Below are 27,310 nucleotides of genomic sequence, written 5' to 3' on the forward strand. Positions count from 1 at the left end.
GCCGTGACGGAACCACTCCATCACCATCACAGCGCGTCCGTGGCTCGTGACGAGTGGTTCCGTCACGAGCACAGAAGGGGTTAATATGGAGTTGAATATGGGCCATAGGTCAATTTTAATTTTATTATTAACAGCCTTGAAGAGGCAATTGTGTCACAAAAGATGTGCTGCTGGTACTTTAATATAAGATCGACTGTTACAGTGGTATAAAGCATAGTGATATGAGTATTTCTAAAATGTCCTGGAAATTGAAGAAATTTATGACAGAAATAGAGACTTTATTTATTAAAGAGCAAAGATGGATTGATTTTTATTAGGTCTCGCCCTGGTGAAAGCGCGCGAAGCACGTTCTCGCCGCCAGACCTATAGCCGTCAGCTCTGCTTACAAGGAGCCAAGAGGGAGACAACAGATGGGCACGCGCAGCATGCCGGAATCGGATCAGGTCGCGCTCGTGATCACGCGCTCAGATTCCGGCATGCTGTACAGGCACAATGCATCAGAATGCACGCACACATTCACACAACCCCACATATACACACGCACAGCTACACACATGGCTACACCCACACACGCGCACACACACACACACACACCCCACTCCCCCCAGGCTCTTTTCTCGCTGCGCTGCTACGGGATGTTCTGTGCGTTGGAGAACCTTCCTCACACCGTTATGCCTTGCCTGCTCTCTCCCGGGAACCCCATCATTCCTGGAATCCCAGCTTTCTTCTGGGCTCCCTCTGCCTCCAAGGTGCCACGCTCCGGACGAGCTACGTCACAGCTAACCTGCTACAGAGGCAGGGAATCTCCCGGAACTTCGCAGGCTCCTGCCTATCAAAGTAGATCCCGCCTCTCTTGCCTGCGTTCCACGCCTCGTTATTAGTCAGTGCTTGTTTTTAAAGTTATATGTTTTGTCGGAACAGGAATTTCGCATAATACAAGTGGCCAAATCATGTTTACTGAGCACGATTACATCATTGAATTTTCTGACTATCCAGCAGAGCTGAAACCCTCGCTAAACTTCACAACCAAGGTGAGATTGTTTTTCATTCTGTTTGGCAAAGGCCATATTGGTTGTGCTCAATTAATTGTCAGGCGGAATTCTCTGACCTTACAAAAACACTGTGCACTATATCGAAAACTTATTTTGCTTGATAGATGTACATTGCCTTAAGTGCTACGTAGTGCCTGAGCAGGCTATTTCGTATCATTGGCCTCTCGCCCGATTGGTCGTCTGCCCTTCTATCCTGCATTCAGTCCATTCTGGCTGCTACAAAGAACAAGCCAAGCTGAGCATCAATGCATGCTGACTGGGGACAGGCGTGGGTCAGTGACTCTGCCGATTTCCATATGTAAATGTATTTGTTAATAGTGCTGAGGGAGGAAGCTCCCGGCTGCTGCTTCCCCATTGTATTCTGATTAATGCACTTCCTGATATTTCCAGCAACTCCCAGGTAAGATAGTGTTCGCCATTAGTTGGTGTAACTCTCAATGCTCCTTTTTTGTCAATTGCAGGATACGTATTTCCTGGTGATTGCCCTTCAAGAATGCTTGGGATGTTGCTTTTATTTTATCAGGGCAGTATTACTATAAAGTGCACAGGTGTATCACAAGGCTTGTCGGGCAAATCACTTCAGGAGGAGTCTTAACAGTGCAGCGGGAGGGAGCACACAGGTGGCATCTCAGCATAAGGTCGCCATTGCATACCGGTGAATACATACATTGCGGAATAATTTCTGTAGCACCGAAGTAAGGAAGTGTTCACCATTAGTTAGCCAACCATTGCTAGTATTTCTTTGTAATGCTGGCCATATGTTTTTAGATGACTGCCTCTCTTTAGCAGGAAGTAGCAGTCTCTTCAGGGGTGCCTCCAGCCCACAGTGGAAATGCCCGGTGGGTAAATCGGGCAGTCCTTCCCTGTTCCTGTATCCCCAGCTTGCAAGATCAAACAGAACACTTTCAGGCATGTAGCTTCCCCCCCCATACCCAGCCCACATAACACAAACACCTCTGAATCCAAAACACATTTAGCGTAATAGGCCTGTCTGGTGCTACTGCGCAACGAAAGGAATTCACTACAAGGGGCAAAAGTGAAGATGAGTGAGAGGCACGTAGGTCTGGTGACCGAAATGCATGTACTGACACTTTTCCTGTCATATCAGCCTGCCTCCCTATGTTCACATACTCCTGATGCAGCAGAGTGAACAAGCATTTACAATGCAATAGGTCTCGCATTAATAAAGTTTGAGCTATTGGCATTGTAAAGGACAATGCCTTTTATTCATTTACATCAGTGCGTAAACAAGCACTTTGTACTTCTAGTCCATGCTTATGAGAAGCAAGGCTGGCAGTCTCTTTTACTGCCAGCCTTGCTCATCGTAAGCAAGGACTATACGTTCAAAGTGCATGTTTATGCACCGATTGCAGGTTTTAAAAACAAATGAATAAAAAGGTATTGTCATTTACAATGCCAATAGCTCAAACTTTAATAACGCGAGACCTTATTGCATTGCAAATGCTTGTATTTATACAGTTGTGTTCTACTCTTAGAAATATGAAATCATATGGCCATATGAGCTACACTGACCTGGGTGTTTAGCACCAGGCAAATATTCTTGTTAACATTATTCAATTAAATATTAAATGTTTGTCTACATTCTGAAGAAAGTATTTGCAACTACAGTGTTGTCAAACAGTGTCAAGCACCTCACTCGCAAAGTCCAATTCAATGATATGCCCACATTATAATTACCCTATTTTCTTCTCTGGGTGTTCACTTCCCAGATATTACAAGCTGTGTATTTAGGTACAGGTTTTAAATAAATGCACAATTATTTAGGTTGTTATTTACTGGAGCATGATAATTGAATCTACTTGAAAATATTCATTTTTTTCAGTATGGATTTTTATTTTTAAGTAAGAAACAAGCTTTTATAGAAGCTTATAGCTTCACTTCTTGTTTATTGTTTTTAAACATTAGGCACGGTTTCAAACAATTTAAGTAAGTGAAAGGCTGCCAGGACTTTACTACCAATTGTTAATTCTGAAAATGTTCATGTAAACTGAGTGCGATGAGCGGAGTGGAACATAGTATTAGATTCAAAACTAAGGGTCATAGAGAGCAGTTATCACCTTCCTTTACTGAAGGCTACAGGGAAGGCACAACCAGCCTTCACTTAGAAGCCTTATATGCCTGCCTGCGGACACAGAAGAGAAAATCAGACGCATATTCTTTGATTAACATTAGTTCTATTGTTCAGAAGAGGTATGCAGGTGGGTACCATCTCTGAAACTCGAAGAAGCCTTCTTTTGGTGCCACGTTACGCAGAGGGAAGGAGATGATGAAGAGATTGTTATAAAGTAGCTTTAAGATATCATCACAACGTACCCATATTGTTTATCATTTACCTTTATAACAGTTACTATTCATACTATATGCTCTAGGATAGCATTGGGATTTAAAATTGATCTTGAAATCGATTAAATTATTTCTGGACTCTAGCGAAATAGAGTTTGAGTTTCTCTCACTAACTATCCCGGCGAAATTTCACAGGATAGATGGTTATCTAGAACGCATTCCCCTCAAATCATGCTCAGTGGATCGTGGGGTGGTAGTGGTCCAGCAGGGCTTCGGTCTCAGACTGGCACACTTACCAAGCCCAAGGTGCCAGCGTGTCTAGAGAACCCATTTCCAGGCCACGTCTGGAAAGGAATCTTTAAAACAAATCACACACTTCTTTGGAAAACCAATGACCAGTTTTTCTAAGCACTCTATCCTTCTAGAAAGCTGTATGAAAAGGTTGTCTGAGACAAGCCATGTGATTTACTTGTGCCCATCCAGCAGAAAAGGGCATATTACAAATGCCAATTTAGTGTAGCGGTTGTAAAGAAACTTGAAAGAACAGTATGCAGAGCATTTTACACTTGTGTTTCTAAAATACATAATTTTACTTCCAAATTATGGATTTTTGAACAGAACAGCCAACGGAATGAGACCTACAAGTCTAAGGTGAGTTTTTTGTAAGTAAACTCCCATTACGAACGAGTCCAGAATATGTATTGCTGCACAGATCGATACAAACATTTAAGCTTATAAATACCTAAGCCTAAAGTGTGTTGGACATCTACAAAAAGCAAAGTATTATATGTTTCCAAGATTGGTTTTGGTTCAAACATTGCACTGCACAATATCACACAATCAGATACCACAAAAATCTGTTGATAAAACAATCATGCCCAAAGAAATCAGAGCAAATCTATGCAAATAGCAATAAAAAGACAATTACTTGTACTGGCGGTCTTGGCACTGACAATTTCACCAACAAATATTAACTCATCATCGTCATCATCTATTACTATTCCCTTCAGTTTCCTCTGCCATGGTTGCAGCTCTTCTTCTTCGCACTCCATGAATAGTTCAGCCATTGTGAACCTAAACAAACAAGATGACACTATTTAAGCATCTTTGCTACACTTGCAAACAACAAAAACATAGGATTATTTTATAGTAAATAAAGAGTAACCATTTACATGCTTCATATCTATGCCTGTACTGGGTTAAAATCCTAATAATTAAATTAAATATGGTGAAAGAGTATGAAAAATATACAAACAATGCAGCTGTCATGGGTTAAATGTAATGCACACAAGGAATTTCCACTATATTGCTGTAGTCTTATTGGAAAAAGATAAACCAATGTAAATGATGTGAAAACATGAAAAATGTAGTTTACGAGGCACAGTGTACAGCAATGCTATCCAGTGACCACATTCCATATGATTGCAATAGCATTTAAATAGTTTTTAATAATCCCCTTTCCTCCCAATCCTCCAAGACCTCTGATCTTCAAATACAGTTCATTTCATTATAGTTTCTGAGGTCAGTGTCCGAGCTCAAAAAAAAAAAAAAAAAAAAAAAAGGTAAACATGCCCCTCACAGGAAAATTCCTTTCCAAAGTGTATGGAGCCGGTTTGGTCTGACAATCATAGCTTGAAAAGGCTTCACGTGTGGACTCTGGCAGTGATTTAAAGAGCTAATCAGTGAATGTCACAAGGTCTCAACAAGCATTTACAATGCAATGGTTTCGCCTTTGGAAAAGTTAGAGCTATTGCCATTGTAAATGACAATGCCATTTATTTATCTGTTTTCAAAACCAACACATAAATAAAAAGTTTGTCATCCAATGCCAATAGCTAAAACTTTTCCAAAGGCGAAACCGTTGCATTGTAAATGCTTGTTATTATATGCCCGTGCTCCTCTCTGTGGTGCTGAACATTAGCATGCCACCCTATGCTTACCACCTTTCATTCCATTAATAAATTCTACTATTTCTGTTAAGTAGAAAAAACTGGTTGCAAATTGCAGCTTTTAATAGCCTCCCCATGCCCAAAGGGCTACCATTAGTCAGAAACCTATGCAACCACTTTTTTTCAGAAGGTTCCTTTATTCATAGCGTGCACTTATTTTCTAAATGTTCAGTCCATTGCAAAAAAAAAAACACACATTGCCATTTACAACCCCAAAAGCTCTAACTTTCGCAAATGTGAGACCAATTGAGAGAAGTAAAAGGTAGCTCACAGATATTTATGTACTGATTATCCTAAACATTTTAGACTGATGACGAAATGAGGTTTTTGATCACTTCAAACTGCATGTATACTAAAATAGGCTCATAGCGGTCAGTACGCCACTATCACTGCTCATATTTCCTATAAGCGATTAAAGTGAATAGAAACGTAACGTGCACAAGGCACTTGAACCGAGGTACGTTATAATATGTACTAAACTGTGAAACATGAAGAACGATGCAAATCCACCATACATCAAAATGGGCCACGAATAATGCACGAACTTCAAAACGACACAATCTAAAAGTCCCCTCCGTCTAGATTCATTAAACAAAACTGCTTAACATGTTCTTACTGAATGCCCTTCGTTATACTACCACCTCAAATTTGCATTACTCCATGCCGTGACAAGACAGTCCCGTTCGTGTCACTTGAACACCAAATGAACTATTCACTATATACCACATGTCTCACCTCAGGAACCCTGCCTCGTCATGTAACTCGCCTCCTCACATCCCCAATTTAAGGTCAGTACTTCCGACCCGGGGTTTTTAAACGCAAAAATTCGTAGTGCCTAGAGTGGTAATCAAAGTAGGTCAATAAAAGCTAATAAAAACTCTAACTTCCAGAATATATTAGTGTTGCTATAATGCAGCCTTGGGCTCAAATCATTGCCCGTCGAAACAGAAAGGTAGCTACTCTACCGATATGTATAGTTGTATTGAGGAAGCTACATCAACAAGACGCTTTAATATCAGTTGTCCGAAAGCTGCACCATATATTGAATGACACACTACAAATATAAATATGTGTATATCTATTCCCCGAAGCACTACAACTCCAAAACTCAGAGTTCTCGGCTGCCCGTCGTCCTCCATGGCTTCCTTTTGACAGGTGAGCGCGTCTCTCAAACGAGAGAGCGAGCCCAGAGTAGAAAAGTCCCAGACCTCTCAGTATAAACGCTGCAGGCTCTGCAGATTCAAGAGCCGCAGTCAGGGGAAACAAAATGTCGGCAGGCATCCAGTCAGGAAGGCGCTTACAGCGCATACTCGTAGCATTCCCGTCTGTTACGGAAGCGAAGCAATTCGCGTCCATAGATACCAAGGAAAGGCACGTAAGGCGCAGTGTCACGCAAGGTACCGACAGAAACTCTGATAGCTGTGTTTCAACAGGAAAACCAGAATGAGCAGTGATAGTTATTAACATGCTTATGTTGGTAAGACTATTAATACAGATCAGTTAAAGTAACGCAACATATTTATAAAAAATTTTGATTTGTAGATAATTTGGAAAGTCTCTTGGCGGGAGCAGGGAGGGGGGCGGGAAAGGAACGGACAACGGGAGGGGGGGCTGGGAAAGGAACGGACAACGGGAGGGGGACAGGAAAGGAACCACTCACCTGGACTTCCTCGGCCGGCGGTCGGCCGCCAAATGGCCCAAACAAACCTCGACGAGACAAAAAAAAAAAGCCCCGCCCACCGCCGCATGACGTGGCCAAAAGCGAAAGATTCTCAGGAACGCCCCCGAATCTGGTCCGGCCTTGACGGACAGATCCGGCACCCAATGGCTAGCCTCCATTTATGGAGCTAGCCAATGGGAGCCGGGGGACGTTCCTGAAGTCCTTATTGTAAACAATGGATTTCGCCTGCGCCGAAAAGCTGCGCAGAGCGCAGCCTTCTGCAGGCGAAACCCAAAAAGGGAGGGCTCTGTGCAGAAGGCATGGCTGGTGAGGCGGACCCAAAAGCATGGTGGTTCCATACCTCTTTAACGGCCCAAAACACTGGCGGCATAGACAAGCACGTTTGTTATGCATGGGTGGAAGAAAGGAAGAAGTAAGTCTTTAGGATGTACTTGAGCTTCAAAAGTTTTTTTTAATTTCAAATCTTTTTATTTTACACGGTAGAAACAGAACATCGGGTCAGATACACACAGCGTTATGCCCACAACCCCATGTAGGGCCGGCCGCGCAGCATATAATTAAAAAAAAAAGAGAGCAATAGTGTAGGAATTTTTTAAACACAGCATGTCGCCTACAACCTGTGATGGGCCGGCCGCATGGTAAACTTTTACAGGCAATATCAATTAGTTGTGGTGCTTCGCAGGACCCTTGAAAACCGTTAATACTGCAACAAGGGCAAGAGGCCCAGAAGAGAAGAAAGCGAAAGAAACAAAGAAACAAAGAAAAGGTAGACAGACTCGTGGGCGGGTTGGAGGAGAAGGAGTGGGATAGTCGGGGTCAACGATCCAGGTCAGTGAGGAACATTACACTCCATGCCTGGAGAGCACGCGCTGGGTTGGGCCTATTGCGGGAGCAGCTTGCCAGGGTCAGACGGGAGGATAACATTTTCGAAAAGGCGCAGCGCTCGCAGCTTGGCAGGCAGGTATCGGGCATGCTCCACCTTACAGAGATACTTAACTAAGGGTTGCCAAACTGCAGTGAAGCGGGTATCACATGCTTGTATTCGCGCTCTAAGGAGCTCCATGGTTATGACATGCCATAAGCGCACATACCAAGCAGCGATAGGGGGCGCCTCTAACTTTTTCCAATATTGTGCAATAAGTTGCTTGGCTGCTCCAAGCATGTGCAGTGCTATGATCCAATTTCAAAAGGTTTTTTAAAAGTTGGAGATGTGGTTTTAGGGCATTCGAGAATGTTGATGATTCATATAAAGACTTACCTCCACATTTTGTGCATTCGGCCAGGCTGAAGGGGAGCAGATTCTGTGTAAGTGATTAGTCTTAAGCCATTTGCTTATGGGACAAAGCTGTAATCCCTTGGAGAAAAAGCTATGAAATGCAGCGCCATCTCCATTAGGTACAGGATCTTGAATTTAGATGTCTCATCTATTGGAAGGAGTAGATGAGAAGGTATTGCCCTGTGCTTTCAGACCGAATGTTAAAAGTCTTGCATGATTCTAGAAATATTGAAATATGCAGAGAGCTATTTTTGTAAAACCAATGTGTAGGACATTACAGTAATACAACTATGGTTTGACCATAGCAAGCATCAGTACCATTGTCTGAGGGAGTCGAAGGAGGAGGAGGACACTCAGGCTGGCAGAGTTGGTAGCATACATAGTTGGATACTGCATTTGGTTGTGGCGTGAAGGAAAGGGGGTGACGAACAGCAGCCCTAAGTCTCACATGTTATGCACTTAAAGGTGCCTCTTTAAAGCTAGATTCAGAGAGGGGGGAGTTGTATTGTCTATGGGCCCATAAGCAGGATCTGACTCAGCAGGTCCTGTTTGCCAACTATTTAACTATTCTATTCCCTGTTCCTTGCTTTATAATTTCCTAAACATTTTGTTGCATCTGCAAACCGATGTTTGGCATGTAAAAAACTGTACTTAAGTAAATGAATATATACCCAATCATTTAACTCACTCTGCATTGGGGGAAGAAACTGTCCTCAAAACTCTCATTAATAAACCACATCTCTCTCAGCGAAGCATCTCCTTTGAGATGAGTCAGGCAGCGGTACTCGACTGCACAGGTGCCAGAAGGGCCTGCGGCTCTCCAAAGAGCTCTGTCTGCTAATTGAGACTGTTGTATCGGTGAACACGCTCCATCATGCGTTTCCCCTATTCCTTCCTGATTTGCACTCGTAAAAGTTGTTAGTATTTGTGAAATGTGAGTAATACAACAATCAAACTAGCGTGAGAGGGAAGGTGCCTGAGAACGAGTCAACCACTAAAGATAAAAGATTCATCAGCTGAAGGAGAAGCATCTTCCGGGTGCTCGAGCAGAGGTTCAGACTCAGGCCTGGCGGGGCTATGTGTAATACACTGTCTGGTTCCCATGGCGATCTCAGAGATGCTGGTTGCCTAGCAACAACAACATCAAATACAAAGTAGAAGGAGCGCCACCGGAGAGCAATCTAGCGGAGATCCGGAGGTGTAGGTTTGTCTGACTCCGGCCAGTTCAGACCGGTGCTCTGCTCTGAGGACCGGATAGGCGTACTGACACTTCTCCGGGGGTCTGTTAAACAGAACATCAATAGCTGCAGGAGGAAACCTTAGGTGGGCGTGACTCCTATCCCGCCACAAATCACAGCAACACAAGCAACAGCCGCGATCCGCTCCTAACACTCCACGAAACATTGCCGATACTTAGTGGCGAGACTGGTAGGCTTACACTTCTGCACAACACGGCCCGGCGGTTCACAGCACGACTCACATCCACAACAGCTTAGGGGCTGCCCTACGGTCAGAAATATAACCCCGACCCGAACTCACGATGTATTTCGGAAATGCACTCAATACACTTGCAATGCACGGCTGGCCGAAAACACGACCGACTCCAGGAGAGAAGGAGGAGGCGCCAACCTGCAGAAAGCACAATAAATGCTCCGGGCGAGAGAAGCCACCCGCTGGAAACACGGTCACTTCTACCAGAGCGCGGCAGTCTACAGCACCAACCAACATACAGCGGCTCCTTCCACGGGCATTGTCTCACCCTGTCCCCGAATGACTGCAACTGATGTAAACTGGCGACCACCTGCTGAGCGCACCACTTCCTACCCTGAGCCCCAGGCAGCTCCTCGTTTCAACCGGTCTGGGGCGTACAGTAAAGGTATCGGAGAGAGCCACTCCGGGCTGCACCCAGGAGCCGTGCTGAGGCCGTACGGGCGACTCCTGCCTCAAACTGAAGGATCTTTATGAGCCACCCACCCGCCGTCACCAGGTAACACTGCCATGTTCCGCTGCTGCGCCCATGACCCTGTGCAGCCCCCCCCCCCCGCCCCCCCACACACACACACCACGCGTGCCCCGCGTCTTCCTGCTCTATGGCCCCGAAGCAAGATGTCTCGCGCTCATCACACTCTCACTTGGCACGTCAGATGCGGCCAGGCTTTGGATTTCACTAGCGAACACTTCGTATCTGCTCTCGCCCTTGTGCACTAAGTCACCACGGGGTCAACGAGTTGTCCAAAGCCCCAGACAGGAGCTCCCTGGCTGCCGCAGAGTGAAAACACGACTACTGTCATCCTCGTGAGCACCTCGAGGCTAGCGCCCTGAGGCCCGAGTATATGGAGCGTGTCCGTGCACCGAAAACACGATCTGTGGTTGGATCAGACAAGCGGCCCTTCACCGGTCTCCACACCTCCAGGTAAAGCCCCTGCGCCCTGGTGACCACGCGCGCAAAGAATGACATGGGCAATACTTCCTTGTCTCATATTATGCCCACCCAAATGAGCCTAAATATGGGTAATCAGGAAGTTAAGCATTCCGAACGGGACCTCTGTCACATTTGGACATGTCGTGTCCGATCTGGAACCTCTGGGCAACAGGGCAAAAAAATAGACCTGCTATATAAGTCTATCTGCAGCAAATAAGTTGCTTACACAGCTACTTTTCTAGAGAAATAATGTTCTCAAACCGTTGCATCGTGCTTCAGGTGCAGCTCCTCCGCCGATGGCCCAATCAGGTCGCTGCTTTGCAGGCGAGCCCTCACAACCACCCGGGAGTCAGCCAACGGCAGTGCGGCTCCCGGGGCAACCCACGATGACGAACCTTGAGCGGCCAATCCCTGCACAGCTTCAGTAGTGACGCGACGGCGCACGGGCCAATCCCGTCGCGGCGTCAGTGAGGGGGCTCGACTCCTGTGGCCAATGGGAGCGCGGCGGCTTCGATCTCAGCTACCGCAGCTCCCGGTCACGAACACAGCTTGCAGAGGGTGTTTCTGGCCCCGGGCCGCGACGGTGATTTGGCGGCAATAGATTTTCGGGGCCCCAGGTCGCGGTTAGACCGTTTCTAACCAGCAGATCAACAGGGGGGATCCTGGGCGCAGGGAAACACCGCGGGCCTCGTTTCACCCCTGAATCTGTGCCAGCAGCAAGCACGGGCCGGCCGGACCAGACACGGGGGCGTTCCCGGCGTCGCGTGACGTCGGCAAAAGCCAAAGAATCTCGGGAACGCCCCCGTGTCTGGTCCGGCTTTGACGGACGCCTCTCTGTTCCAATGGCTAGCCTCCATTTATGGAGCTAGCCAATGAAGCAGAGAGGCGTCTTCAAGTCACCCATACTAGAAACTACAGATTTCGCTGGAGGAGGAGCCTGACGGCTCCGCCCCCCAGCGAAACCTAAAAACCAGCCAGACATCAAACAAAAGAACATTCAGGTAGACCTATTGTTGCCTGTTGTAATGCAGGACTGGGTAAAGAGCCCCTTTCATTTTCTCTTTCCTGGGTGGCCCATTTATGAGGGTCACAAAGTACTCATTCAAGCCATGAAACCGGCCCAAGGACCAAGAAGAAATTGGTACATACGCTAGACCTACATTCCAATTCAGCACATAGCTATGCAACTACTTTTTGGCTTATGCCAATTTATCTATGCAAGGAGGACTGTTCTTACAACAGGTACCACAGCTTTGTGTGAACTGAGAAGTGTATCATGTAGGAGATTGAATCCTAAAGGACCACTCCATATTCTCATTAGCAGGCCTGTGATGCTCCTCAAGGTCCTCTGGAATTGCTTCCACATGCCAGAGTTGTCAGTTACATCATATTTAAATAAATTGTTTAACACGTACACATCTGCCCTATAATCCTATTAACATCCTGTAATACTGCGATATATATGTATAATTAAAACAAAAACACTGAGCAGTGTCATCTACGCATGTTATTTATATGACACATACATGGTAAGCTTTTCAAAAAACAAGGGGACCCAATGAGTTCCTAGGGACCTTGGGCAGTCAATTTTAAGGAGAACAACGGTCCTTAGGGTTAGAATTTTCAAATTCAAATAAAAATATAGACTCAAATCAGTACTATATCAGTCATTTTTTTCAGCACCCAGCCGGGCCTGAAAATTTTATTCAAATATAATCATAGATAAAAAAAGACCACTGAAGGGGTCTAATTTGGAAACTGATAGGGTACAAGCCTGTACCTATCCAGAACACACTTGAACAGAGTTCGGGGGTGGAAAGGGTAAGGAAAAGGTGAAGAAATAAAGAATATCAGGCAAACAAGGAAAAAACGGGGGGAGCCAACTGTCCCTTGCAACATTAGCACATTTTGCAAAGCAAGCTCAGACAGACAATTACTGTAACAAATATTAACACAATGGCAAGGTTACAGAATTGTGAAAGTGTCGACGGCGTTTCGATCCCTGGCTCCTAGTGAACTGGGATCCTCATCAGGACTTAAGATATATTGCCTGTTTGTACCTTTTTTTTGAAAACCTGTTATGAATAAAGAAAAATAAGATGGGAGAAAAGAGAGAAGATTCTTATTCACAAACAGCACTTGTTTCTAGTACTATGCACTTCAATTCACATGTGGTACATGCTTTTCATTCCAAGGTGCTAAATAGTGACTTCTGCCCATTTTGTTCACATCATATTTCACCTAGTCTCATTTCATGCTTTCAGAGAAGATGTATCATTCTTGGTGCTTAACAGTAAATTATGGTCAATCATGTGGACATCATATTCCAAGTGGGCCAAACTCATGCTCTCGGAGACAGTGCACACGGATTGTAAATTAACGCAAAACGATGCATTGTGCTGTGAGCCTGCCGCCACTCTCGTGATTGTGGCTAGAGTGTGGATTCAAATTGTGAAACAGTAGTGCCTGCGACGTATGCATGCAGAGCTTAAAAACGGCGAGATTGTTTCAGTGCCTGGAGTGATTTAAGGTCTTGTAATTGCGAACAAGGGACAAACCTCTCAGAGCGATATGTGCTCCGCTCCTGTAAAATAGGGCACGATGGTTTGGGTTGAAGAAAGGGTAGGTGCCTAAAAAATGGAAAGTTGGTTAAAAACCGACCCGCGTTACATGCAAGTGACCAGCGGTGCGTGAGCGAGGGGCGAGTGAATTACCTCGGGTTCCTGTATCGGAGACTTATAATTAATAATAATGTCCCGTTCACAATGAAACATCCGCGAAGAAGAATTGCGGTATATCCAAAGCCACACGATGGTGGGTACTCAACCGATTTCACGGTCTGGAAAGGAAGCGGGATTCGAGTTAGGAGGAGGCAGTAGTTGCCTGAGACAGGAAGGCAAAGGAGAGGAAAGGAAACTAATAACCCTTACCTTGAGTCTTAGACAGAGCTGTCTTGCTCAAAATACGAGCAGGATTCAAAACGGCGTGTTCAATGGCACAGCGCCGACTCGACGCGGATCCAGGAAGTGAAGTGCCTTCCGGAACCTTGTGTTTAAATGAATATGCGGAAGTGAATGAGAAGGAGTGTCCCTGTGGCGGCCATCTTAGAAAGGTGTTGAGTTAAACGTCTGGTGATACGAGTGATATTACGGTTTCCATTCATACACCTAAAATGTTTGGTTCATTATCAAAACACATTCTATAACAAATACAGTTTGTTGTCAGTGAACAGCTTATGAGCATTTGGCAGTGATATTGTTACCTTTAGATCGATTATGACCATTTAGCAGTTAATTCAGGGATCAATGTATAGTTACCTTACATTATTGATTTGTGAACACCATTTAACATCATTTGAAACCAACATTGAAACAAGGCATCTATAAAACGAATTTTGAAGCCGTGCCAAATTTCCATAATTGCTGGAATATTCAGATAGTCTTTAGAGTCTATTTCTCTTGGGCAGTCTCTCGGGAAACCAATTGGGAAATTTAAAGCAGTCCAGCCCAGTCTTCAGTGCGATTCAGGCCATTCTGTATTGTATCAAGGAGCAAAATACATTTCAGTTCCTCTTTATTAAGGAGTTGGGTCATGCTTCCTCCTCTAGGGGGCAACTTCAATGCCTTCAGCACAGTCCAGCGTAACTCATCCTCCTTGTGCTTTGCATTGGTGAAATGTTCCACAAGGGGGGCATTGGGAGTTTGGCAGCGAATGCGACTCTTGTGTTGGCAAATCCTTGTTTTTACCTTCTGTGAAGTTTGGCCTACATACATTTTCATGCAAGGACATTGAACCATGTATATAACATTGCAGGTGTTACAGTTTGAGAGGGAAGAACTTGTAAAGGTGACATTGTTGAATACTCTTGTCTTTCCCTCGATAGTTATATCACACACACTACAGTTACCACATTTTACGTGTCCAACAATGGGGGACAGACCCCATATAGTTTCAAGTGTGGAAGATTGGGTGGGACTTGGCAGTGCGGCTCGAACTAAATGGTCCTTCAAATTTTTGCTTTTTTTAAAAGCAAACAAGGGCCGTTCAATCTGCAGTATGCCTGCATTAATGATAGGCCAGTGGTGGAGTATCATTTTCCGCATTTTGTTAGATACTGGGGAAAAGGTAGTAACACACGCCAGTCTTTCCTGTGATGCCTTTGGAGTGGGTGACAGCAAGGTTTCCCTGGGTCTATACCATGCTCTTTTAAGTGCATTTTTAACAATTCTCCTTGGATAGCCCCTGTTTTTGAGTTTGTCTGCTAAAATGGCACTTTCTCTGAAATAATCCTGCCTGCAAGAGCAATTTCTCCTAATTCGCAGGAACTGGGAGAATGGGAGTGAGTCACGTAGAGCCCTTGGGTGATTACTGGAGTAGTCCAGCAATGTGTTACGCTCTGTAGTTTTCCTAAACAGTCGAGTCAGAAGAACCCCATCCTGGTGAAAGATGGTGAGATCCAGGAAATCAATAGAAGTTTTATCGGATGTCAGGGTAAAATGAAGGCCACAACAGTTATTATCCATCCAGTGTAGGAAGTGGCGTAGATCACTGATTTCACATCTCCAAATCATGAAGATATCGTCAATGTATCTACGCCACAAGCCAATTCCTGAATAGAAGGGGTTGGATGGAGATAATATAACTTCAATTTCAATCTCATTCATAAAAAGAATGGCCAAATTTGGAGCAAAAATTGCGGGCACCAGTATGGGCGCAATTTTTGCTTCAAATTTGGCCATTCTTTTTATGAATGAGATTCAAATTGAAGTTATATTATCTCCATCCAACCCCTTCTATTCAGGAATTGGCTTGTGGCGTAGATACATTGACGATATCTTCATGATGTGAAATCAGTGGTATAGACCCAGGGAAACCTTGCTGTCACCCACTCCAAAGACATCACAGGAAAGACTGGCGTGTGTTACTACCTTTTCCCCAGTATCTAACAAAATGCGGAAAATGATACTCCACCACTGGCCTATCATTAATGCAGGCATACTGCAGATTGAACGGCCCTTGTTTGCTTTTAAAAAAAGCAAAAATTTGAAGGACCATTTTAGTTCGAGCCGCACTGCCAAGTCCCACCCAATCTTCCACACTTGAAACTATATGGGGTCTGTCCCCCATTGTTGGACATGTAAAATATGGTAACTGTAGTGTGTGTGATATAACTATCGAGGGAAAGACAAGAGTATTCAACAATGTCACCTTTACAAGTTCTTCCCTCTCAAACTGTAACACCTGCAATGTTATATACATGGTTCAATGTCCTTGCATGAAAATGTATGTAGGCCAAACTTCACAGAAGGTAAAAACAAGGATTTGCCAACACAAGAGTCGCATTCGCTGCCAAACCCCCAATGCCCCCCTTGTGGAACATTTCACCAATGCAAAGCACAAGGAGGATGAGTTACGCTGGACTGTGCTGAAGGCATTGAAGTTGCCCCCTAGAGGAGGAAGCATGACCCAACTTCTTAATAAAGAGGAACTGAAATGTATTTTGCTCCTTGATACAATACAGAATGGCCTGAATCGCACTGAAGACTGGGCTGGACTGCTTTAAATTTCCCAATTGGTTTCCCGAGAGACTGCCCAAGAGAAATAGACTCTAAAGACTATCTGAATATTCCAGCAATTATGGAAATTTGGCACAGCTTCAAAATTCGTTTTATAGATGCCTTGTTTCAATGTTGGTTTCAAATGATGTTAAATGGTGTTCACAAATCAATAATGTAAGGTAACTATACATTGATCCCTGAATTAACTGCTAAATGGTCATAATTGATCTAAAGGTAACAATATCACTGCCAAATGCTCATAAGCTGTTCACTGACAACAAACTGTATTGTTATAGAATGTGTTTTGATAATGAACCAAACATTTTAGGTGTATGAATGGAAACCGTAATATCACTCGTATCACCAGACGTTTAACTCAACACCTTTCTAAGATGGCCGCCACAGGGACACTCCTTCTCATTCACTTCCGCATATTCATTTAAACACAAGGTTCCGGAAGGCACTTCACTTCCTGGATCCGCGTCGAGTCGGCGCTGTGCCATTGATCACGCCGTTTTGAATCCTGCTCGTATTTTGAGCAAGACAGCTCTGTCTAAGACTCAAGGTAAGGGTTATTAGTTTCCTTTCCTCTCCTTTGCCTTCCTGTCTCAGGCAACTACTGCCTCCTCCTAACTCGAATCCCGCTTCCTTTCCAGACCGTGAAATCGGTTGAGTACCCACCATTGTGTGGCTTTGGATATACCGCAATTCTTCTTCGCGGATGTTTCATTGTGAACGGGACATTATTATTAATTATAAGTCTCCGATACAGGAACCCGAGGTAATTCACTCGCCCCTCGCTCACGCACCGCTGGTCACTTGCATGTAACGCGGGTCGGTTTTTAACCAACTTTCCATTTTTTAGGCACCTACCCTTTCTTCAACCCAAACCATCGTGCCCTATTTTACAGGAGCGGAGCACATCTCGCTCTGAGAGGTTTGTCCCTTGTTCGCAATTACAAGACCTTAAATCACTCCAGGCACTGAAACAATCTCGCCGTTTTTAAGCTCTGCATGCATACGTCGCAGGCACTACTGTTTCACAATTTGAATCCACACTCTAGCCACAATCACGAGAGTGGCGGCAGGCTCACAGCACAATGCATCGTTTTGCGTTAATTTACAATCTGTGTGCACTGTCTCCGAGAGCATGAGTTTGGCCCACTTGGAATATGATGTCCACATGATTGACCATAATTTACTGTTAAGCACCAAGAATGATACATCTTCTCTGAAAGCATGAAATGAGACTAGGTGAAATATGATGTGAACAAAATGGGCAGAACTCACTATTTAGCACCTTGGAATGAAAAGCATGTACCACATGTGAATTGAAGTGCATAGTACTAGAAACAAGTGCTGTTTGTAAATAAGAATCTTCTCTCTTTTCTCCCATCTTATTTTTCTTTATTCATAACAGGTTTTCAAAAAAAAGGTACAAACAGGCAATATATCTTAAGTCCTGATGATGATCCCAGTTCACTAGGAGCCAGGGATCGAAACGCCGTCGACACTTTCACAATTCTGTAACCTTGCCATTGTGTTAATATTTGTTACAGTAATTGTCTGTCTGAGCTTGCTTTGCAAAATGTGCTAATGTTGCAAGGGACAGTTGGCTCCCCCTGTTTTTTCATTGTTTGCCTGATATTCTTTATTTCTTCACCTTTTCCTTACCCTTTCCACCCCCGAACTCTGTTCGAGTGTGTTCTGGATAGGTACAGGCTTGTACCCAATCAGTTTCCAAATTAGACCCCTTCAGTGGTCTTTTTTTATCTATGATTATATTTGAATAAAATTTTCAGGCCCGGCTGGGTGCTGAAAAAAATGACTGATATAGTACTGATTTGAGTCTATATTTTTATTTGAATTTGAAAATTCTAACCCTAAGGACCGTTGTTCTCCTTAAAACATACATGGTAAGCAGCAGCATTTTTTGTTCTAATATCTAACAATATTAATATATACATGTACTCAGACAAACCCACATTTCTAAATATATACACATATATACTTATACATGCACAATGAACTGAACTGATCCCAATGTGTCTATACCTGTATGTACATATATGATATAATATTTACATGGTCAAATACACGTATGTTTCGCAAAATTATACATAGGCAATATCTTTTAATATCTAAAAAATATTCTTATACCCTTATAAGTACCTTTCGTATGATCACAGTTACATAGGTAGGCATATATTTATGGGCCATAGAAAGGCACGCACGCCAATATACAGGCACTCATCTCAACTTAACAATATATATATGACATACTTCTATCTTTAAAGCATATCACTATAGAAATGTCAACCCATATTGATGCACATATGCATACTGATAAATAATATCAATTTTTTTATTTTAGCAATGTGCTTAAAAATTGTTATAATAGTATGTCTATGCAGGGCGTGGCCCGCAAGATGGCGGAGTAGCTGTGCCTCTTTGCGGCTCCGACAGCACGATAGGAATCCTGTATATTAATCCTGGCCTTAGAAAATCATTGAGGTACTGGTGGGGACTGTACACCCACGCATGCCTATTGCTGCTGCGGAGGAGCACCAAATAATAAACATAACGGCCGAGATACGGTCCCTGGAGAGTGGAGGGGTGGCAGTAGTCTTGTTCCCTAGCTGGCAGCAGCCAGCTAGGGAATAAGCTGACAAGAGTACACCTTGATGACGGTGGTGACTAGGAGAGTATAGTGAGGAGCGGGCATCCTGCCTCCCCTCTACCTGACATATTAACGGCGAATTGAGAGAGAGGAGAGGGCAAGACCTGACCCCGGAACTACAGGAGCAACGGAGGATATCGGCTGACCAGAGGAGAGGACTGAGGTAGACCACCACGCTCGAGAGCCCGTTGAGGGCTGAGGTAGGATACGGGAGCCCCACCTTCCCCCTGGCTGAGATAGGGAAGACAGCCGTGGTGGAGCCCCGTCCAGAATCACAGAGGGGAGCGCTGCCCGGTTCTAGCGAGTGAGGACTTAACCCCACGGTGAAGCGCAAAGTAGAGGAGTGCTGAGGTACGAGCTCTGAGCTACATCTCAAGAACCCAGCACAACAATAATAAAGTGATCCCCATTGAAGAAAGCAGGAGCAGCGAGAAATGACCAAGAAAGACAGATCGACGAGCGCTGGCCAATAAAAGAAAGGGCGGGTGAAGCGGAAATGCGAGACGTCGGCTTGGAGGCCTTGTAAGCCCGATTTGCTGCCACACACCAGAGACAGGGACCGGGAGTATCCGGGGGCACCGGAGAAGGCCACAGCAAGACGCACAAATTGTAGTGAAGGTGTAATAGGGGAAGACCCTGAAGCTGTGTTATGGATCGGTTGCCCCCTCCCTGGGCAAATAGGCTTGAATAGTTGCTCCGCGTCTCGGGCAGCGTTGTGATGATCAGGGACCCCAAACTAACAGGAAGACAAATAGTCAAGGCCAGAGCGTGCAGGAGGAGTGATCGATCAAGGGTCCAAACTGGCTGTCACAGGCGAGGCACTGTGGGTTCTTTCTCACTGCCCACAATATCACGACAGATACCATGGGGTGCCCCCTTCCCCTCCTGGTGAAGAAACAGAAACTCAAACCCTGCCGAAACCATTTGAATATCCTAGTTACAGGCCTAAACATGACATGCAACAAAGACCCAAAACCAACAAGACAGGGTAAGCTGGCAAAATATACTGAAGTAGTCCACCAACCAAGGAGTGGAGGGTGAGGTTCACAACACGGCCATATTGCAGGCCATACATGCTTCAAGAGAGGCTTTAAAGGGGAATATGGCGGAGGTGCATACAGAGGTGATCCTGCTGCACCAAGACCTACGTAAAGTCTCTGAAAAAGTGACGAAAGAGTGCATATCCGAAGTAGAAGACATAGCCAATTTCATGCGGAAGGAGGTCACAGGACTGACTGCCTCATTGTAGGAGGTTCAGAAAAGGGGGTGGTGATGGACAGAGTATCTGAATTAAACAGAGCACTCCTACCCAGTCAACAGATCAGGGCTTGATCCATCACCGTTTTTTAGCTCACTGCACCATCCCAGCTCAGAACCTGGCTACATGCAAATTAGTCTGTCCCTGGCCCAGTGCAGACGACGGCTGAAATGCCAGAAACCGGTCCCCGGTAGCTTGTTTCCTTCCCAGTATAAGAATTGTCTTGGTAGTTTGGGTTGCCCTGTTCCCATCATGCACTGGGACAGGAACAGACTAATTTGCATGTAGCCAGGTTCTGAGCTGGGATGGTGCAGTGAGCTAAAAAACGGTGATGGATCAAGCCCTGATCTTTGGACTGGGTAAGAGTGGTCTGCTTAATTCAGACACTCTGTTCATCACCACCCCCTTTTCTGAATCATTGTAGGAGGTGGCCTGGAGGGTAGACAATGCGGAAAACAGGGCCTGGACGAATAACTTGCGCTTCGTTGGTTTCCCGGCGGTATCGGACTGAAAGGAACCGGTAAATTACCTCATGACATGGCTCAAAGACTCTCTCCCAAACACACAGTTCTCACCTTGCTTTATAATTGAGAGAGCTCATAGGATACAGAGTTTTCAGCCACCTTCGGGAGCCCCACCTAGACCCCTGATTGCACATTTCCTTAATTTCCAAGACTGTGAACTCATACTGCGCGAAGTAAGGCAAAAAAAATGACATGAAGTATACTAATACACGGATAATGGTGTTCCCAGATTACTCCCGGGAAGTGCAGAAACAATGTTGAACCTTTGGCTCGGTTATGTCTAAACTGTGGATCCTCAAGATCCAGAATATGCTGCTATTCCAGGACACCTCACTTTTTACATACTCTAGAAGAGCCCTGGGCCTGGCTTTAAGAGTGGCTCCCTATAAGACGTAGACAAGAATCGACAAACACCAGGCTCAGGCCTACAAGAAAGCAATGTTCCAGGGACGCAGAGGGAGAAAAGACCAGCAAGATTTCTATATAATTGAAAATTAATCCGGAGCAACAGATAACAATTCATGGAAAACATTTCTATTACATAAAAATCTTGGAATAGATGTTCACATACTGTACCCTGAGGTCATATTTTTTGTACAAAACTGATTTACCTAGGTCTCTGTATGTAGGTATAGTATTCCGTACCCTGTTTACTTGTTTGCATTAAATATTTAGATTTGCAAAACTATACAAACCTGTGTTTAAACTGTTTTCTGGGAGATTTTCTCAAAGCTTAAATAAGTTTATTTTAATTTTGATTGTTCATGGGTCAGCCACCATTGTTTGACTGGACACCAGATTTATTCAAGTGATTGGTGTTTATTTGATTTTCTAAAGTAAATCCCTTGTTGGCACTCTTACCTATTCACCATTACCAGGTCAGCAACTGCCTGTCCTATCCAGACCAATACTTAATTCGTCTGCAGTCTCAAGCAGGACAAGCAATACCTGCACCAAATATATTGACTACCCCGCAGGTAAATTTTTTACCAAAGCTAGTGACTTGACAAACTCCTTCTGCAGCCCAATATGCTGGAAACACGCCTGCAGGTACCCCACCTGCGAATCACAAATATAGTTGTCATTTGAGAGATAGTAGTGGGAATTGGAGGGACAGACCTAATACTAGATATGGATCGCAGAGAGCTGATCCAAAAGAGTTGGGGCGCTAGGTGGCGCACGAGCGGAGTGAGGCTCCCGCAGACCGGCATATAAATCTGTTAATTATCCGGCTCATCGTCTACATTTTTGTGTGAAAAAGTGTGAGGTGACAAACTACAAGCCCTGCAATCCCTGAGGTGCTGAAATCTCAGCTGGCGGTGGTGTTCGGAGCAGCTGAGAGGCAGGAGCAGTGAGAGCCGGGAGTGGAGCCTGCTGCCTCTGGAATGCACGGGCGGCACTGCTCAGTAAGAGAGACCCTGGTCCCAAACGTGGCAGCTCCGCCAGGCTTGCGATCCAGTAGGACGTTGGAAAAGCATCCGACGGCACCTACCTCGCGGCGACCTGAGTGCGCGGTGAGACGGGAGGGATATACGCTGCATCGCACTAGCGGCGGGCTGGCCGCGGGGACTTAATGGTGGCAAGGCGCAGTTCATAGACATACAAGGCGGCCATCTTAGATGCGGGTGCTCCGGACCCTAACACTGCCTGCCCACGATCCTAGCGTCAGTGCTACGCAGCAGGTGCCAGCACATACCATCGGCACACACGATAATCTGCCTTGGAGACGGGTATGATCTCCTGAATGCTGTCCGACACCGCTGTGTGCCTGATTACTGAAGGCTGAAAAAGAGCAGGTGCGCTGTGGGGGGGTGCAGACAACTAACGGCGCATCCAACTAACAGCCATAGAGGAAGACTGGGCCAGGAGAAGGCATAATATAGTTAGCACTTGACCTCCGCTTGCATCGACTGAGAAGTGCAAGTTAGACGTCCGTCAGCCACGTCTCACATTTGAGACCAAAAAATCCTCCAAACAGCAACACGCAGAGGCAGATACAGGAGCAGAAGCCCCTCAGCAAGACCATCAGCAAGCGCCTAGCGACGATCTCAAGTCGCTTCTTAATGAAGTCAGACAAGGTTTTGCGACCATGGCAGAGAAAATGGACACAGTCGCAACGCAGATGGGCGCCATAGTTCGAACGAAAGAAGGGCACGAGAGGCTACTCAAGGAAGCGAAGCAGGGCGTCTCAGAGGTAGAGGACACCACGGCCAAACTGATAAAGGCGGCAGCGCAAATGGATAAGCTACTCAGGGTCATAGCGGCAAAAATTGAGGACATTGAGGCACGAAGCCGGAGGAATAATATACGGATTTTAGGTATACCAGAGAGTACAAATACAGGCAAAATGGAGGAGTACGTTGAGCGCTTGCTAAAGGCAGTGGTGGGTATGGAACTGCTTTTTCTCCTCACTTCGTGGTCGAAAGGACACATCGATCCCCTCCTCAGACAATACCCCCAGGCCTATTATTGCTTGCCTGTTGAACTACAGGGACAGGGACGTCGCCTTTAGAGTCGCCAGGGAGAAACCGCAACTGACGCATGATGGTATACTCTTCCTAATGTACCCGGACTTCACGCTTCAAGTGCAGGAGGAACGTCGTAAATTCTTGGGAGTTAAACAAAAACTCAGGCAAGCTCAGATAGACTACGCATTATTATATCCTGCTCGCATGAGAGTTACCCACCAGGGGTCGCAAAAATTCTTCACTAATCCACAGCAGGTGGAAGATTACTTGAAACACATTAAGCGGCAGAATAGGATGCAATGGGACCCGGAAGATCCGCCCGGAAGCAAGAATGAGCACTGCAGCACATGAATTCCTCCTACTGTAGAGATGCACCTCATACTATACAAATATGGCCGATGCGTTAATCCACAGGAGAAGCATGAGGCAGGACGCGGAGCGTGTGTGCATCAAGGCCCTTGCTTCACAGACAACAGGAGAGATGAGAGTGGGTCACCCTCGAGTTAGATCTGGACACCGCTGTGTGCACATGGAGTGCAGTCTGATGAGATGCATTCGTGTGCTACCTAGGCGTATTCCCCACTTGGGAGAATCCCATTTTTTGCTACTAAGATGTTCTTGGAACATCTCCATACAGGTGTACGAGGAGATGATTCAGACCCAGTTGGTCTACCTGAGGAGATGGAGGTGGGAGGGGGAGGGCAGCAATCTACTGGCATGATTAGGATGCTTCAGTGGGAGATGGGAGGGGGCAAGGGGAGTTTGTTAGTCACAGTGGGTTAAGTACACAGGTTTTTTCTTCCAGTTGGGTGTGGCCATGCAAACAAATGTAGGAATATACGCCCTTACATTACATAGGTCAGGTGGAAAGGGATCGGTTTAATGACACAGGAGGATAGTAACACCCTCAGGGTGATATCCTGGAATGTTCGGGGCCTTGGGTATCCGAGGAAATGGAGGCAGGTATTGGCATATTTGGACGGGCAGCGGGTTCAAGTGGCACGCCTGTAGGAAACACACATTACACCAAGTGCTACAAATGTCTTCGCCTGTCGCTGGGCGAGCTGCCATGTTTTCTCATCCTACTCGTCCTATGCCCGAGGTACGGCCATACTAATTAGTAAACATACGAAATTTGAGAAGATGGGAGTACTAGAGGATCCACAAGGGAGGTATACTATACTGTGGGGGCGGTTGAGCAGTGATACGGTTACACTAGCTAACTGTTAGGGTCCCAATTTGGATTGTCCTGAATTCTTCACAAATGTATGGGGTAAAATTCTGGCGGCTGGCTCGACCCACATTATCTGGGGAGGGGCGATTTTAATGTTGCCCTTCAACCACACAGACAGATACAATACAGGTTCGCAACATTACACGAAAGCGCAGGAAATTTTACAGGGAATCATAGCCGAAGGTGAACTGGTAGATAGTTTGAAATACATGCATCCCATACAGCACAAAGGTACACATTTTACATCCTATAAAGGGACCTGGGCACGCAGAGATTACTGCCTGCTAATAAGAGGACTGTGCCCGACCATTAGAAATGTCGTACACCTGGCTCGGGCCTTTTCTGATCACTGCCCGGTTAAGGTCTCCCGATCACCTCCGGGGTAGGATAGGCCTCGGCCGAGCTGGCGGTTACAACCCAAAGCTCTCTTGGATATGGTGTTCCGCGCAGAACTAGAGAAAGAAATCAAAGACTTCTTTGTTCGAAATAAAGGTACAGTTGACAATGTTGAAATGATATGGGAAGCATTCAAAGTCACGAATTGTGGGCATTGCATGTCTAAGAGCTTTGGGGTTCTGAGGGATTTACAGAACACGATACGTAAACTGTATCGAGATCTGAAGGAAATGGAGAGGCGCACGGGGCGGGGAGAGGTGGGACAAGTGTTGAAAGATTTCCGTACAACTTTAACTGAATATGAGGATACTGCGTATAGGGAGGCGAAGTTCCGGGCGGAAGTACTGGACAGCGCGTAGATATGGGGAGGATGAAAGGCCAGGGAAGGTGTTGGCAGCGATGACAAGAAACCCTAGATTTAGCAGGCACAACATAGAAATTCAGGAGTTGGATGGTTCAGCATATCGAGACTCGCAAAGCATACTGGAGGCATTCACTACGCATTACACTACACTATACACGTCTCAAAAGCAGGGGGTCAGTGTTTTAAAGGAATTCATGGGGGACGTGGCGCTCTGCTGGCTTGGAGATACCCAGCAAGAATTTTTAAGGATTCCAATTGAACTCTTTGAGATCAGGGAAGCTATTATGCAACTCAGAACGGGAAGGCGCTGGGGTCGGATGGCCTCCCGGCCGAATTCTATAAGGCCTCTATTGAGGTTATGGCTCCAGTACTGAAGGAGGTGTATGAGGAGTCATTAGAGGTGGGTATATTACCATCCTCGATGAGAGAAGCTATAGTCACGTCACTGCTGAAGCCTGGGAAGCAGCCGGAGTCCTGTGACTCCTACAGGCCGTTGTCCTTGATGAACTGCAACACAAACATTTTGGCAAAAGTTTTAGCCAATCAACTGTCCCTATTACGTGATAAGCTTGTGCTACCTGACCAATCGGGCTTTGTGCCTGGTAGGGCCACGTCCCATAATCTTAGGACCCTTTTCTCGCTAATCCAGAATGTAGCGCCTGACTTCCCACTCGCCGCAGTATTTCTAGATGCCACTAAGGCATTTGACTCGGTAGAGTGGGATTATTTGTTTGGAGTGCTGCGGAGAATGGGTTTTCACGAGATATACATGTGCTGGCTTGAACTTCTATATCGCCGCCCCACTGCTAAGGTGTTTATCAATGGCCTCCTGTCCCAGCCCCTCTGGATCTCCAGAGGCACTCTGCAGGGGTGCCCACTGTCCCGCTTCTTTTTGCCCTGGCGGTGCAGCCTTTGGCTTGTAGACTGAGGCAGATACACCACCAGGACAACGCATTCTGCTGCTGTCTTCGAGCAATATTGGTGTCGTTATATGCGGACGACATCACACTTTATGTCAGAGACCCGCAAAAAAATATCAATCCCATTTTGCGCGATTTTGTAATGTTCGGTTATTTATCCGGAATAGGCATCAACTGGGGAAATCACAGGTTTTCCCACTTACGCTGGCGGTATCAAAATACCCGCTAAACTTCCCGATAGAGTGGTGTGAGACAGAGCTGCAATACCTCAGAATCCAAGTCACTAGGGACAGAGAGGAAACTATACGAGCAAACTACCGTACAGCCATTACACGTTTAAATGCTAATGCCACACGTTGGATATCGCTGCCTCTTTCACTTGCAGGAAGAACCTCCCTTATTAAAATGGTTGTACTCCCTCAGTTCCTCTATCTGTTCCTCAATATTCCCTATGCGCCAGGACTCTTTTTTTAAAACATTGTGAACTGAGCTGCTCAGATTGATGTGGGGAGGGAGATAAGCAAGGCTTAGCTGGTCGACATTGACAAGGCTGTATGCACAGGGAGGGTTTGACGTCCCTGATTTCGAAATATACTTGTTAAGTGCGCAAGCACACTATGCATACTACTGGGTGCACCCCCCTCGCCATTTGCCGCAAATAGGTGCGGCAGACTAGCTTGCTGAAACTATACCGCTGACTGGAGTGATACACGGCCCTATCAGCACGCGGGTGACACCATCCACCACTATGTCGGGCACGGTGGATGCGTGGCACCAGATAACTTCACTGCTAGATTTGCCTATTCTTTACTCCTCGCAGCTTCGCTGTCATATTACCCAGACCTCTCGCTGCTGCAAGAGCAGGGATTTCAGGAGCTCTGCAAACGTGCCAACGTAACCACTTGTGGAGATCTTGCACAATGGGATGACTTTCCTCAAGAGCCAATAAGCCTCCTCCCATTACATCAAATGCTGGGATCCATAGATGGGAAACATCTAGTGTCAAGCTGGTGGAGAAGTGTTGCTCAATGGTTAGCAGCAGACCCTGATACAGAGGTCTGGCCCGGGACCAGGGTTCAATTCCTGCCTCGGTGGGTCTTTGGCTCGATTTCCACTGACCAGATAATTCTCGCCTCGGTGCCTATTCTAATCATGGGTCCCACTGTGCAACTCTGGGCAATAGCTTGCTTAATCTCCACAACGGCCCCAACAGCGCTGGGATGC

General features: G+C 45.7%; 1 protein-coding gene across 5 annotated transcripts in view; it reads right to left on the reverse strand.

Moving 5' to 3' along the window:
• The window catches only part of ZNF280D (zinc finger protein 280D), a 761,599-nt gene that overhangs the window by 698,880 nt on the left and 35,409 nt on the right, over positions 1 to 27,310 (reverse strand). For all 5 annotated transcript variants that reach the window (XM_086958356.1, XM_086958358.1, XM_086958354.1 and 2 more), the window contains exon 2: positions 4,285 to 4,430. In XM_086958356.1, coding sequence (XP_086814482.1) covers positions 4,285 to 4,423 — 139 coding nt within the window. In that variant the 5' untranslated portion in view covers positions 4,424 to 4,430. The remainder of the gene's footprint in view (positions 1 to 4,284; positions 4,431 to 27,310) is intronic.

This window comes from Lissotriton vulgaris, chromosome 2_1 (assembly GCF_964263255.1).
Source record: "Lissotriton vulgaris chromosome 2_1, aLisVul1.2, whole genome shotgun sequence".
NCBI classification, from domain to species: Eukaryota; Metazoa; Chordata; class Amphibia; order Caudata; family Salamandridae; genus Lissotriton; species Lissotriton vulgaris.